General features: G+C 38.9%; 2 protein-coding genes across 2 annotated transcripts in view; both read left to right on the forward strand.

The window, feature by feature from the left end:
* LOC132163118 (disease resistance protein RUN1-like) overlaps positions 1-2,334 on the forward strand; it is a 12,336-nt gene extending 10,002 nt beyond the window's left edge. The window contains exons 9-11 of the mRNA XM_059573312.1: positions 712-804; positions 903-1,178; positions 1,879-2,334. Coding sequence (XP_059429295.1) covers positions 712-804; positions 903-1,178; positions 1,879-2,334 — 825 coding nt within the window. The remainder of the gene's footprint in view (positions 1-711; positions 805-902; positions 1,179-1,878) is intronic.
* A 7,510-nt stretch (positions 2,335-9,844) lies between these two features.
* LOC132163119 (disease resistance protein RUN1-like) lies at positions 9,845-12,749 on the forward strand. Its single transcript, XM_059573313.1, has 4 exons — positions 9,845-10,341; positions 10,603-11,707; positions 11,817-12,092; positions 12,183-12,749. The coding sequence occupies exons 1-4, from the start codon at positions 9,845-9,847 to the stop codon at positions 12,747-12,749; spliced, it is 2,445 nt and encodes an 814-aa protein (XP_059429296.1).
* Positions 12,750-15,222: the final 2,473 nt, after the last annotated feature.

Below are 15,222 nucleotides of genomic sequence, written 5' to 3' on the forward strand. Positions count from 1 at the left end.
TTAGCTAATCTTGTATGTATGAAATTAGTAGTCAAATGGGAATAAACTATTCCTAAGAATAGTGTGTTACCAAACAAAGGAATAGCTAGACCTAAGATTAGCTAATCAATTCTAATGATTTATTCCGCAAACCAAACGAGGCCTTAGGTTTAGCTTTCTCCCCTCTCTATCAAATTCTCCCGCATCCTCTCTCCCAAATTCTCCCGCCCCACCTACCACCACAGCCGGCCACCACCATCTAGCACCGCCGCCCATCACCATCCAGTGGCTATGAAGCAGACACGTCGCCGCCCACCACCGGCCCTTTCCCCCTCTCTCTCCCAAACCCCCAAAACTCTTCCCTCCACCTTCTCCCACCAAGCAATGCCTCCGACCAGCACCAATTGTCGCAGCCCACCACGAAGGCCAAACGCCAACCATCCGGCCTATCTCTCTCAACCTCACGTGGTTTGGTCGCCTCCGCACACCGAACGATGCCCACACCATCCGCTTCTGCCCACCATTGGCGACGCTCATCCACTGTGGCACCAACTAGATTTGCGAAAGTACTGAGCACATAGGATCTTTGAGTCTAAAAGCACTGAACCCGGCGCCTACACACAAGTCATTTTTCATTTTGATTCTTTAGGTTTTTTGGGTTCTCTCATCTAGGTTTATGTGCTTGTAACTTAAAAATTGTGGTTGCATGATTTGTTAGAAGCAATGGGTCAGGAAATCATTCGTCGTGAATCTTTTGAAGAGCCTGGCAGGCATAATAGATTGTGGCTTAGTGAAGACATCCTTGATGTACCGAAGAATAATAAGGTAAGTGGCAAGTAGAAAATAAACTAGTATATTTGTATATATATTCTGCACTTCCAATGTCTAATATACTACACTAATTCTTCCTTCTTGGTTACTAGGGAACAAAAAGAGTAGAAGGCATAGTCCTAAACTCTGCTCCACAGGAAGAATTACACTTGAATGCTGAAGCCTTCTCGAAGATGCCGAACTTAAGATTGCTCAAAATCCGTATTGTGCACCTTTCTCAAGGCCTTTGTTATCTTTCTGACAAGTTGCGGGCTATGGATTGGCATGGATATCATTTAAAGTCTTTGCCAATGACGTTCTCACCTGATAAACTCGTTGAACTCCATATGCCTTGCAGCCACATTGAACAAATATGGGAGGGAAAGAAGGTAAGATCTCCACTTATGCAAGTGTGTTATTATTATTATTATTATTTTTTGTGATGTGGCCTTCCCTTGATGGCTTAGATTCAGCCTCTTTCAATGCTTGTTCCGTTACCTTGGTTCTCACAAGAGTTCGGAAAGGATTGCTCCTTCCGAAGCCTTTTGCTTTACCTCTGATTGCCGTCCTTTGTGGCCACTTTGGTTCTCTTAAAGAGTTGGGTCGTTTTTTGACTTATCTCTCTATACTCTTTTCTCCCAACCTTTCCTTCTTTTTCTCTCTATTATTTTCTTGTCTTAGCTTTTTGAAACATTGAAACTTGATGCTTTTTATATAAGTGTAGAAGGGTCGGTAAGAAATATGAAAGTCCATAGTTGGTGCAACAACTATGCACTATTCATTTGACTGCTTGGTTGGTGTAACAACTATACACTATTCCTTTGACTGTTTGGTTGGTGCAACAACCATACACTATTCCTTTGACGTATTCTAAAAGATACTACCATTGTTTACTCATTTGGCTTCATTTTTCAACATGTCTATGAGTTGTTGTTTGTGTTGCCCATCAATTTTGTGTTTTATTATGTAATTTTCCTTTCATGTTGAATAGGAAAAAAAAATGAAAAAAGTGTTTTATTTTTTTTCCTTTTCAAATTAAGTTAATGATTGCTTAATTTTTTGTGCCCTGTGTTTTTTGTTTTATCACAGAGCTTACCCTGGTTAAAAATCCTTGACCTTAGTAACTCTGAAAAGTTGATCAAGACTCTAGACTTCACTGAAGCCCCAAATCTTGAGAAGCTGAGTCTTCAAGGTTGTGTGAGCTTATTTGAGGTCCACCCATCCGTTGGAGTTCTCAAACGACTTACTTTACCGAACATGAAAGATTGCAAATCTCTTACTAGCCTTCCATGCAACATTAGCTTGGAGTCCCTCGAGATTTTGATTCTTTCTAATTGTTTGAAGCTCAAGAAATTTCCAGAAATTGTGGGAAATATGGAACGTTTGTTGGAACTTTATTTGGATGGGACTGCCATAAAAGAACTTCCATCATCAATTGAGCGTTTAACTGGCCTTACTTTACTGGATGTAGCAGACTGCGAAAGCCTTTTGACTCTTCCGAGTTTTCCGAGAACCGTTTTCATTAACAAATCCAGTAAAAAGTGAAGTAATCAGGGGCTGTTTGGCATTGGAAAATTACTGTTCAGTAGCCTAATCTCACGGGATTAAAGCCATAGAAAACTTTTGGGCAACTCTTCTCTTGTTAAGGACTTTGTTCTAGTATGATGCTCTGTTTCTGTTCAAGTTTGTGTTTGTCTGTATTGCTACTTTCCTGTTGGTTTGGCCTCTATAAGCCATACAGCAAAGAAATTTTATGAGAATTGCAGTTGTTACAATTCCAGGAATAAGAAATTATATTTAGTACATTCTAACCTCATATAACTATGATGATGCGACAGTAAATATCAATCATTAGTTTTTATTCTTACGAGTCCTTATTGATCTAAAGGCTAATATTTACTGTCACATCATTATAGTTATATGATATTTATATGAGAGTTTATTAAATAATATTACTCAGTTTTAGGTAATTTAAAACTTAAAAGGTGACAAGAGCACTCTCGAAGTAAGGAATTAGGATTCTCTCCAGTTTATTTGAATTGGGTAATATCCCGTAATAATAAAGGGGTATTTTTGTCCAATCAAAATGTAAAAAGACAAAAATACTCATTCACTATAATTAAGTAGATGAAAGTAAGAGGTTGACTCATTAAAGTGGATCAAAGTGAAAATGAAGAGATTTATTTTATAGTTAAGATTAGATTTAGTAGATTTAAATTTTAAGAAAATGAGGGGATTTGGTTTAGGTATTGGAAAACAGTTTTTTATATATATATATATATATATATAAACGAAATCTATCTTATTATTTAAATTTTTTTTCAAAGTTTTTTTTTTTTAAATGAATATAGGATAGCCACAAATCCTTTCTTTTGAAAGTTTTTCCACCTCCCTCCAAGAAAATGGCTCGTTACCAGAACTGCGCCAAACCCCCAACCCTTGCACCCTACACTCCTCCCTCGCCGCCCGATGCCAAACCACCAACCCTTGCACCCTCCACTCCTCCCTCGCCGCCCGATGCCAAACCCCCAACCCTTGCACCCTCCACTCCTCCCTCGCCGCCCGATGCCAAACCCCCAACCCTGGCACCCTCCACTCCTCCCTCGCCGCCCGATGAGAAGATTAACGTCATCATAGAAATGAAGCGGGCCGAGGCCGCTGCCCGTGGCGGGAACCTTAGCACGGCGCTTAAACTCATCGACGACTCTCTTACGCGCTACCCTGACTCCGCCGTTCTTTACTGCATCAGAAGCGGCATTCATTTACAGGTCGTTTCTCAAATCAGCCACGACGACTCTGCCGCCAAAGTCAAGCACCTCGAGAGAGCACTTGACGCCAACTGCCGAGCCGTCCAGGTGGCCCCCAACTCCATCTGCTTCGCGCTCTACCACGCCGTGGTACTCTTCCACCTGGCCCAGAACGACGCCGCTCTGGAATACGATTACAATGACGTCATCCAAGCATGCGAGCAAGCGTTGCTGCTGGAAAATCCAACAGACCCCGTGGAAGATCTCTTGGACGTTGAGAGGATCAGGTACTACGTGAACCCCAGCCCAGCCTTCCGAATCGAACAAGTGAAAAAGAAGCTCGTAAATCTCTTGGAAGAATCCAAGGAAAACACCATGAAAGTGTTCAAGAAACTTAAGAAAAACACCAACAACACCATGAATTTCCAATATATTAAGCAAACCGCAGAAGATGGCTGCTCTTATAGTGATAGGGATCTATATCCTGAAAGATTGTGGACGCCCATTTCTAATTTACTGGCCTTTGATCGTTGCTCTGTATATAATTCTTGCTTCCCTCCAATTCAAATCCTGGATTGGTTCAGCCATTACAGCAATGAGCCCCAAGTGGCAATTGGGTTACCTCCAAGATTTCATAATTGTAAGGATGGCCGTTGGATGGGACTTGCTTTATGTGCTTCTTTTTCAGTCTGCGAGAGTTCAACTGCCATCCATGAAAATTTGGAGCAAGAAACTTGTCATCATCTTATTTGTTGTTTGGAAAGTGCGATTAATAGTATAGAGCCTTACCATGTCTATCGCCCCACTGGAGAGGATGTCAAGTTGCTATATCTAGGTGGGTTCGTTTGGCTATCCTATATTCCCCGAATTTCACTTCCACTTTGGTTGAATCAATGCACAAGCATTACGGCTTCAATTTTCAGCGACAGCCCAAGCTTGACAGTGCAGAATTGTGGGATCCGTCTTATATATCCGCATGATGAGGTGGAGTTTAAGGAAGCAATAAGGCACTGTGTTGCCTCATTGTCTGACAGTGAGGATCTCGTTCGTCAAATTGCAGTTGATATTCATAGACAAAGAAATAAGAAAATTTATGATGATGAGACAATACCCAGTAGAATGGGAGGATGTGTTGATCACAGGCTTAAAGACAAGGGCAAAAGAGTTGTAGAATAATCTGTAGTCATTAGTTCTGAGCGTTGTTATTTGCTGGTTCTTCTGTTTCTCTGTGTTTTCTGTATGAGGATTGCTATACATTTCCCTGTAGCAGATGGAAGTTTCACCTGCTTAATTCACTGAGTTTAGTTGCTTAATTAAGAAGCATGGTGGCTTCTCATATATGCCTTTCAATTGATTGTCATTCGAAGTCTTTTAATTGTACAAAAATTGTGGAACTTGATCTGTTATTTTGCAAGCATTACAAAACAGGGGGCTGTAAAATTGTTGGTCTTTTGTTATCAACCTAACCATTTTTTTGGGGGTACTTGTTCCAAAACAGCTGTTGAACTTACCCTTAATCACTCTCTGCTTTTTCCTTAACTAGTCCTCTGACTGATTAGGATTAGCTTGGATTCCCTCGAGATTTTGATTCTTTCTAATTGTTTGAAGCTCGAGAAGTTTCCAGAAATTGTGGGAAATATGGAACGTTTGTTGGAACTTTATTTGGATGTGACTGCCATAAAAAAACTTCCATCATCAATTGAGCGTTTAACTGGCCTTACTTTACTGGATTTAGCACACTGCAAAAGCCTTTTGACTCTTCCGAGTCTTCCGAGAAACGTTTTAATTAAATTAACAGATCGAGTAAAAAGTGAAGTAATCAGTGGCTGTTTGGCGTTGGACAATTACTGTTTAGTAGCCTAGAACTGTAAAAGATTTTATAATTCATGTGGCTGTTTGGCGTTGGTAATTGAATTCCAGAGTTCATGTGGCTATCCTACATATTCCTCGAAGGTCACTTCCAGATTGGTTGAATCAATGCAGTCTCAATGGGGCTTCAATTTTGAGCGACAGCCCAAGCTTGAAAGTGCAGCATTGTGGGTTCCGTCTTGTATTCCGGCATGATGAGGTAGGGTTTAAGGAAGCAATAAGGCACTGTATTGCCTCATTGTCTGATAATGGGGGTCGCATTCGTCATTTGACGGTTGGTCACAGACAAAGAAATAAGCAAAATCATGATGATGAGACAATACCCAGTAGAACTGGCAGCTCCGGTTAGGACGCTGACCCTGAAAGACTAGAGGATCCGTTGATCACGGGCTTAAAGACAAGGGCAAAAGAGTTGTTGAATAACTTTTTGCTAGTTGATGTAGCAGTTCTTGGAGTCGGTGGCCGGCCGGGAGAATCATTGCATTGATGAGAGGCAAGATGGCATTGTCATTACTTTTGCTAATTATGTTTTAATTTTATTTGCCACATTGATTGATTATTTCGAAACAGTTTTACTGGCATAAGTCTCTCTGTTTGTCATTTTTTAAATAACAGATAGCAGTTGAATTACTCTATTGAAGGATGATATAAATTAGTCTACACAAAATTTTGCTTTATGGCAAGATTGTAGTAAACCTAATCTCATGGGATTCAAGCCATATAAAACTTTGAGCAACTCACGAAATGATACAATTATGATGATGTGGCAGTGAATAGCGGTCATTAATTTTTATTTTTATAAGCTCTAGTTGATCCAAATGCTGATATTCACTACCACATCATCATGGTTGTATAGCATTCATATGAGAATCTACTAAGAGTCTGTTTGGGATTGCGTTTGAGAAATAGACATTTTTAAGTCAAAAAGTGCTTTTTGGCAAAAGCTTTATTTTTAGGGTTTTGCCAAAAATACGTTTTAGCCATTTTTAGGCTTCTTAGACATTTAAAAACGCTTTCAATTTTTGTACCAAAAGGATATATATATATATATTTTCATATGGACTTTTTGAGTGTTAAATGCACTTTTAGACCCCTCAAATACAAACTCAAACAGGCTTTAAATATTATTACAGAGATAGTTCAAAACTTAAAATGTGACAAGAGCACTCACAAAGTAAGAGGTTGACTCATTAGTGGATCAAAGTAAAATGAGGGAATTTATTTCATGGTTAAGATTAGATTTTAAAAGTTTAAAGAAAAAAAGTTTTAAGTATTTTATTAAGTAACCAAGATAATATATATATACATATATTCAAACGTAATCTATCTTGGCCACACACAATCGATTCTTTTCAAAGTTTTTTTTTTTTTTTTTTTTTGTTATTTAAAAATTTCCGTTTTCCACCTTCCTCCAAGAAAATGGTTCGTTACAAGAACCGCGCCCGCGCCAAACCCCCAACCCTTGCACCCTCCACTCCTCCCGCGCCGCCCGATCCATCCCTTGCACCCTCCACTCCTCCCTCGCCGCCCGATGAGAAGAGTAACGTCAACATCGAAATGAAGCGGGCAGACGCCGCTGCCCGTGGCGGTAACCTTAGCACGGCGCTTAAACTCATCGACGACTCTCTTACGCGCTACCCTGACTCCGCCGTTCTTTACAGCATGAGAAGCAGCTTTCATTTACAGGTCGTTTCTCAAATCAGCCACGACGACTCTGCCGCCGAAGTCAAGCACCTCGAGAGAGCGCTCGACGCCTGCCGCCGAGCCGTCCAGTTGGCCCCCAACTCCATCTGCTTCGCGCTCGACCACGCCTTGGTACTCTTCCACCTGGCCCAGAACGACGCCGCTCTGGAATACGATTACAACGACGTCATCCAAGCATGCGAGCAAGCGTTGCTGCTGGAAAATCCTACAGACCCCGTGGAAGATCGCTTGGACGTTGAAAGGATCACGTACATGAACCCCAGCCCAGCCTTCCGAATCGAACGAGTGAAAAAGAAGCTCGTAAATCTCTTGGAAGAATCCAAGGAATACACCATGAAAGTGTTCAAGAAACTCAAGAAAAACACCAACACCACCATGAATTCCCAAGATATTAAGCAAACCGCAGAAGATGGCTGCTCTTATAGTGATTGGGATCTATATCCTGAAAGATTGTGGACACCCATTTCTATTTTACTGGCCTTTGATCGATGCTCTGTATATAATTCTTGCTTCCCTCCAATTCAAATCCTGGATTGGTTTAGCCATTTCAGCAATGAGCCCCAAGTGGTAATTGGGTTACCTCCAAGATTTCATAATTATAAGGCTGGCCGTTGGATGGGACTTGCTTTATGTGCTTCTTTTTCACTCTCTGAGAATTCAACTGCCATCCATGAAAATTTGGAGCAAGAAACTTGTCATTATCTTATTTGTTGTTTGGAAACTGCGATTGATAGCATAGAGCCTTACCATGTCTATCGCCCCACTGGAGAGGATGTCAAGTTGCTCTATCTAGGTGGGTTCATGTGGCTATCCTATATTCCCCGAATTTCACTTCCACTTTGGTTGAATCAATGCACAAGCATTACGGCTTCAATTTTCAGCGACAGCCCAAGCTTGACAGTGCAGAATTGTGGGCTCCGTCTTATATATCCGCATGATGAGGTAGAGTTTAAGGAAGTAATAAGGCACTGTGTTGCCTCATTGTCTGACAGTGAGGATCTCGTTCGTCAAATTGCAGCTGATCATAGACAAAGAAATAAGAAGATTCATGATGATGAGACAATACCCAGTAGAATGGGAGGATCTGTTGATCACAGGCTTAAAGACAAGGGCAAAAGAGTCGTAGAATAATCTGTAGTCATTAGTTCTGAGCATTGTTATTTGCTGGTTCTTCTGTCTCTCTGTGTTTTCTGTACGTATGAGGATTGCTAGACATTTCCCTGTAGCAGATGGAAGTTTCACCTGCTTAATTCACTGAGTTTAGTTGCTTAATTAAGAAGCATGGTGGCTTCTTATGCCTTTCAATTGATTGTCTTTAGAAGTCTTTTAATTGTACAAAAATTGTGGAACTTGATCTGTTATTTTGCAAGCATTATAAGCCAGGGGGGCTGTAAAATTGTTGGTCTTTTGTTATCAACCTAACCTTTTTTTGGGGATACTTGTACCAGAACAGCTGTTGAACTCACCCTTAATCACTCTCTGCTTTTTCCTTTACTAGTCCTCTGATTGATATTTTGATCTGAATCGTATTTTGTATGATTTTCTATTTTGATGATCCCCAACTTTGAGACTTGCTTGTTGTGATTATCACCATATTAATGTAATTAGCACATACAATAGAATAGATTTTAGTTTGGCTGCTAGATTCTTGTGTGTCTTTCTTATAACATTAAGGATGTGAATGCAACTTGCAAGTAAATTTCCAACACCGGTGCAAATGAGTGTCAACTTGTTTCATTGTACAAGAAAAATTGGCAAAATGTGAGTTCATTACATATATTATGGTATGTGACATTATGCTTAAATGACGTGGCACCGTGAACATTTTTTTTTTTTTACATGTCCACACAAAAAGGAGGATTCGAACTAGTGACCTCCGCTTCATTAAGCATAGTCCCAACCAATTTAACTACCTCTTGAGGACAGCACCGTGAACACTAGTAAATGCAACAAAGTAAAATCTAGATCATAAAATAAATTCTCTCTATTATACTTAAAGGAGACATGTTATTTATTACATTATGTAACTAAAAATAATAATTAAAATTTCAAGAAACATTGGGCCCAGTCAAACCCAAATATGTCCGTCTTTCAAAGTTTTTTTTTTTTTTTTTTTTTTAATTCAATTTGGGCAGGAGAAAATGGGAATTACCAATGGATAAAACACAAAAAGGGTAAGCAGCCCAAATAAATATAATAAATTAGTGTAAAAATTACCATTACTCTATATTTCACCTAATATGCATTTTAATTAATTAAAGAATTTGGTTTATGAATTTAAATTCAATAAAATATCATGTCAACCACCTCTTGCCAATATCATTACAATCGCTTTGATAACGACAAATATCTCATTATGCTCTCAGAATCTTTTGAAAAAATTCTAACTATTAACATAATATTTTTTAGTCCATTTTGGATCAAAGAGAATCATGTTCCCAATATAAGATCATTCACACACTTTGACGACTTTAGTGTTGTTCATGACTTAAAAAAAAAAAGGCAATGACGACTTTTAGAAAGTAGAGTATTAATTGTTTCGATGACTTTCCTATGAATTATATATATATATTAAATGAACAAATCTTAAAAATTTGGATTTAATATATATTCAAAGTCAAAAAGTTGTCTATGCATGATTTGGGCCTTAATTCAAGGATGCTCCATCGTAAGCAAATAGAATCTCTTCTTCTTCTAAAATCAATATATAGACCGTAAAGCTTAGAATGTTTCCGATGGCTTCCATGATCACTAAAACTTCTTCTTCTTCGTCATTGTCCGGGTGGGAATACGATGTTTTTCTCAGTTTTAGAGGCGAAGACACTCGCAAAAATTTTATAGATCATCTGTACCGCGAGTTGAAAGGGAAAGGAATTAGGATCTTTAGGGACAACGAAGAACTTGAGAAAGGAAAATCCATTTCTCTAGAGCTATTGAAAGCCATAGAAGCTTCGAGGTTTGCTGTCATTACTCTCTCAAGAAACTATGCGTCGTCGACGTGGTGCTTGGATGAACTTGCAAAGATTGTTGAGTGCATGGAACAAAGGAAGCTGACAGTTTTGCCTGTTTTCTACCATGTCAATCCCTCTGACGTACGCAAAGAGAGGGGGATTTTTGCCAAGGCCCTTTCTCAACATGAAGAACATTTCAAGGAGAATATAGAGAGGGTGCAAAGATGGAGAGATGCCTTGAAAGAGGTAGCCAATATCTCCGGATGGGATTTACAGGACAGGTGACAATTTTCTGATTTTGACTGCAGAAATGATTCGGGTGTGTTTAGGAATAGCGAACCAAAGCCATTTACTATTTATCATATAATCTTACTTTTTTCTCACATCTATCACTTCCGACTACATTAACAAGCCATGGCTACAGTAAAAAGTCATTGCCAAACATACTTCATGTTTTAGAGCATTACAAATTGGATGGTAAAGTTTATTTTTTGACAATCTATCTTATAAAAAAGATTATTAGATTTCTCCTTATTTTGCAGGCTTGAGTCAGAAGTCATTCAAAACATTGTTCGGAAGATTCTTGGTCAATTGAATTCTATAGTTCCGATTGTTTCCGATGATCTTGTTGGAATAGGCTCTCAAGTAGAGGAACTAATGAATTCATATTTAGGTGTAGGGGTGGATGATGTTCGCTTTGTAGGGATCTGTGGGATGGGTGGAATTGGTAAAACAACTCTTGCACGTGCTGTTTATGAAAGAATTGCTTGTGAATTTGAAGCTTATTGCTTTCTTACCAATGTTAGAGAAGAAGCTGGAAAACATGGTCTAGTTGCTTTACAAAAACAACTTATTTCCAGGACTATGATGACAGCAAGCAGTATTAATATATGGGATGTTTTCGAGGGAGCGAATGTGATCAGAAACAGACTATGTTGGAAAAGAGTTCTCATCATTCTTGATGATGTGGATCAACCCGAACAATTGCATGCATTAGCAGAAAGGCGTGGCTGGTTCGGTCGAGGGAGTAGAATCATCGTAACAACAAGAAATAAGCGTCTGTTGATTGAGCACGATGTGGCTGAAGCTGAAATATATAAGACTAGGGAATTGAATTACAGTGAAGCACTCCAATTGTTTAGTTGGAAAGCCTTCAAGGAAGATCACCCCACTAGAGATTTTGTGGAGTTGTCCAAGAAGGTTTTAAATTATGCTAAAGGCCTTCCTTTAGCCCTTGACATTTTGGGTTCATCCCTCTATTGTAGAAGTGTAGATGTATGGGAAAGTATGCTAAGTAAAGTAAAAGAAATTCCTGATGGGAAAATCCAGGATAGACTTCAAATAAGTTTTGATGGACTCCCAGAATTAGAGAAAAGAATTTTTTTAGATATTGCTTGTTTCTTCAATGGGGAGGACAAAGATCGTGTAGAAGATATACTAGAAAGTTGTGGTTACCACCCTAAAATCGGTATAGATAATCTCATCAATAAGTCACTCATAACCATCTCAAGAAAAAAATTGTGGTTGAATGATTTGTTAGAAGCAATGGGTCGGGAGATCGTTCGTCGTGAATCTTTTGAAGAGCCTGGCAGACGCAGTAGATTGTGGTTTACTGAAGACATCGTTCGTGTACTGAAGAATAATACAGTAAGTGGGCAAGTAGAGAATAAACTAGTATATTTGTATATATTTTCTGCTGCACTTCCAGTTTCTAATGTATCTTTCACTACACAAATTCTTTCTTCTTGGTTACTAGGGAACAAAAAGGGTTGAAGGCATAGTCCTAAACTCTGCTCCACTGGAGGAATTACACTTGAATGCTAAAGCCTTCTCGAAGATGAAGAACTTAAGATTGCTCAAAATCTGCAATGTGCACCTTTCTGAGGGTCTTGGTACTCTTTCTAACGAGTTGCGGGCTATTGATTGGCATAGATATCCTTTGGAGTCTTTGCCAATGAGTTTCTCACCTGACAATCTCGTTGAACTCCATATGCCTTGCAGCCACATTGTACAGATATGGAAGGGAAAGAAGGTAAGATCTCCACTGATGCAAGTGTGTTATTTTTTTCCTTTTCAAATTTGCTTTAAGTACTTTTTTTCCCTATGTTTATTGTTTTATCAGAGTTTACACAAGTTAAAAATCCTTGAACTTAGTGACTCTCGAAAATTGATCAAGACTCCGGACTTGACGGGAGCCCCAAATCTTGAGATGCTGATTCTTCAAGGCTGTGTGAGCTTACTTGAGGTCCACCCATCCGTTGGAGCTCTCAAACGACTTACTTTACTGAACTTGAAAGATTGCAAATCTCTTACTAGCCTTCCATGCAACATTAGCTTGGATTCCCTTGAAACTTTGATTCTTTCCGGTTGCTCAAAACTTGATAAAATGCCAAAGGACCTAGGGAACACGGTACTTCTGGAGGAACTTGATACCAGTAGAACTACTGGAAGACAAGCACCATCCTCCATTCCTAGATTGAAGAACCTTGAACGTATACTTGACTTGTTGTTTGATTCCGAGCCTGACATTGGGTTGGTGGCGCCTAATTCATTCTCAGATTTATGCCATTTGAGAACATTAGATTTGAGTTATTGCGATTTGCCAGATGGAGAAATTCCCAATGATCTAGGCAACTTGTCATCTAGAAACAAATTTGAGCACATACCGGGAAGCATCTCAATTTACTAAGCTTACAATAATTTTCCTGAGAGTGTAGTATATGTAGAGGCTGATGATTGTACCTCATTGGAAACACATTCTAGGGAAGTTGATACACAGACTTTCAGATGAAACAGGAGTATCTATCAGTAAATGCTCTAGATCATATCAGTATGAAGATTGCAAAGGCCTGGAGAAAGATTATAAGATGCACAAGGAAATTTAATGGAGAGAAGAAGCATATTTATTGTTGCAGATGATATTGGCTCAAACATTGAGGGTGCTCAGGCTGCAACTGCACAAGGGAAGTCTCAACTTGTGAAAGCCTCAAAAGACACAGATCAAATTTGTCTATGACAATTTATGATGTCTATTTTTTCTTTCTTCTTTTTCTTTTTGGGAGAGAGACGACACTAACGGAGTTTTCATCCAAACTAAGTTGAAAGAAGTTTTTCCAACCTAGTCTATACAAATGGTATGTGTCACTTTTCACGTGCAAAGGACACATGGCATTTTCAGACATCCAGTGATGCATATGCAGCTGCTTTGCCAACATGTTCCGCTACTACAGAGGATTATACAACAAGGCCTTCAACCAACTCTGTTGCAGCATCTCATCCTAGGAGTCCCGATGAGGCTGGAGATAGATTGTATAGATTTGAATTACATTTGTTTTTATCTTTATCTAGTGAAACTGTAAATTGGAGATTGTTCCACTCTTATACTTGAATTTTGATGTACTTCTGCTAAAACAACGACCCTCAATCATTGAACTGTTATAGTCGATCAGAAAATTAACACATGGTTTTGAATTGGACCATGTGATTTGCCAAACAAAACAAATCTCAATAATGAAGGATTTTAAAGGAACTCGATAAAAGTGAACTGAATACAACACAAGGAAGAAGAGACGTACGTTCAGGAATTTTCTGCAGTAGATTTTTTGTATTCCATTGTTATCTTTCCATCGAGTATATATATATATGAGCTCCTATACACCTAATTACAGCTCTATAGAATAAATCCAAAGCTAATTATGTAATAGTTTCCTTAGATGAATCCCCAATTGATGTTAATGGATATGATTTATATTTTGAGCAGAGAAATGTCACGGTTCCTCCTCGTATTCACATGATCTTACTCGAATATTGTTTTCTAGTAAAAAAAAATTATATATATACACACACACGTGAGATCAGAAGAACACCAAAAGAAATCGTAACATTCCCGTTTGAATATACCAATGGGTGTTGACGAAGTTGTTGAAAAATTGGCTCATAGTAGGCAAGAAGGAAAGACTTTGTCTCTTTGTCAAACTTGTCATGCTTATGAAAACTTCTCCAACAGTGAACTCTCTGCACCTAAGAGTTGTAGCCACACTTAGCCTTACATTAACTCTTTAGTTATTCCTTTTGTCAACAAAAGAAGCAGCTACATTAACTCCATTATTTCTTCATTTGTCAACAAAAGGAGCAAGCTACATTTGTCAACAAAAGGAGTAGCCATTGTTTTTCGACTTCTTGTACAATATGGTTATACCTATCCATCGGTTTCACTGCAAGAAAGATGGTAGAGAGAGTGTGCTGGTTTTCTGTAGAGATTGAAAAAACATTTGTATTGCTATGCAGAAATTAGGAAGAACCAGTATTGTTTTTGAGTGTGAGGAAGACTTGGGTGTAATTGGGGATTTGGGTTTGTGAGTTTTTTTGACATTCCTTTGTGTCTCCCTTTTGAATAAGTGAAATCTCTCTACTGTTGCATCCTAGATGTAGGCAAGTTGTCGAACCACGTAAATCTTGTGTTCTTGTTGTTATTGTTGTTTATTTTTCTTTAAAAACTATATCACGTTTGTTCCACTTTCTTGATTGTGTGAGAGATTCGCGACCTTTCGCACAACAGAAGTCGAATCTAGTGGGTCCAAACAATTGTAAAATAGTCTAACCTCATTGGATAATATGGAATACATAGCTATGTTTGGCAAGGGAAGAGCCCCGCACTGTAGCTGGAACGGCACTGTTCCAGCTACAGTGCCAACTAACACGTGGCTGACTTTTTCATCTTAATTTTTTTTTTTTTTTTTTATGCAAAATATTTTTTTTAAAAAAAAAGAAAAAAGAAAAAAAGCAGGAGAACGCTGGGGTGGTTCCAGCCACCCCCAGGCCGATTTGGGGGTGGTCCGACCACCCCCGTGGCCAAGGGGGTAGTCCGGCCACCCCCTTGGCCAAAAAAAAAAATAATAAAAATAAAGATGAAAAAGTCAGTCACGTGTCAGTTGGCACTGTAGCTGGAACAGTGCCGTTCCAACTATAGTGCGGGGCTCTTCCCTTGCCAAACATAGCTCATATATCCATCAAAGCCTTGGTTCCAACTTCCAACTGATTTACGTTAACTGTATAACCCGTCTTCACAATCCATTCTTTTCAAAGTTTTTTTTTTTTTTTCTTTTTTAAATTTAAAATCACCATTTTCCACCTCCCTCCAAGAAAATGCCTCGTTTCAAGAA

This window comes from Corylus avellana, chromosome ca10, assembly GCF_901000735.1.
Source record: "Corylus avellana chromosome ca10, CavTom2PMs-1.0".
Lineage (NCBI taxonomy): Eukaryota > Viridiplantae > Streptophyta > Magnoliopsida > Fagales > Betulaceae > Corylus > Corylus avellana.

Bases quoted from the DNA above. Each gene is read 5' to 3' on its own strand.
- LOC132163119 (XM_059573313.1), top strand. From the start codon at position 9,845: ATGGCTTCCATGATCACTAAAACTTCTTCTTCTTCGTCATTGTCCGGG. The intron at 11,708-11,816 runs GTAAGTGGGCAA...CTTGGTTACTAG, and splicing joins GTGTACTGAAGAATAATACA to GGAACAAAAAGGGTTGAAGG. The intron at 12,093-12,182 runs GTAAGATCTCCA...TTGTTTTATCAG, and splicing joins AGATATGGAAGGGAAAGAAG to AGTTTACACAAGTTAAAAAT.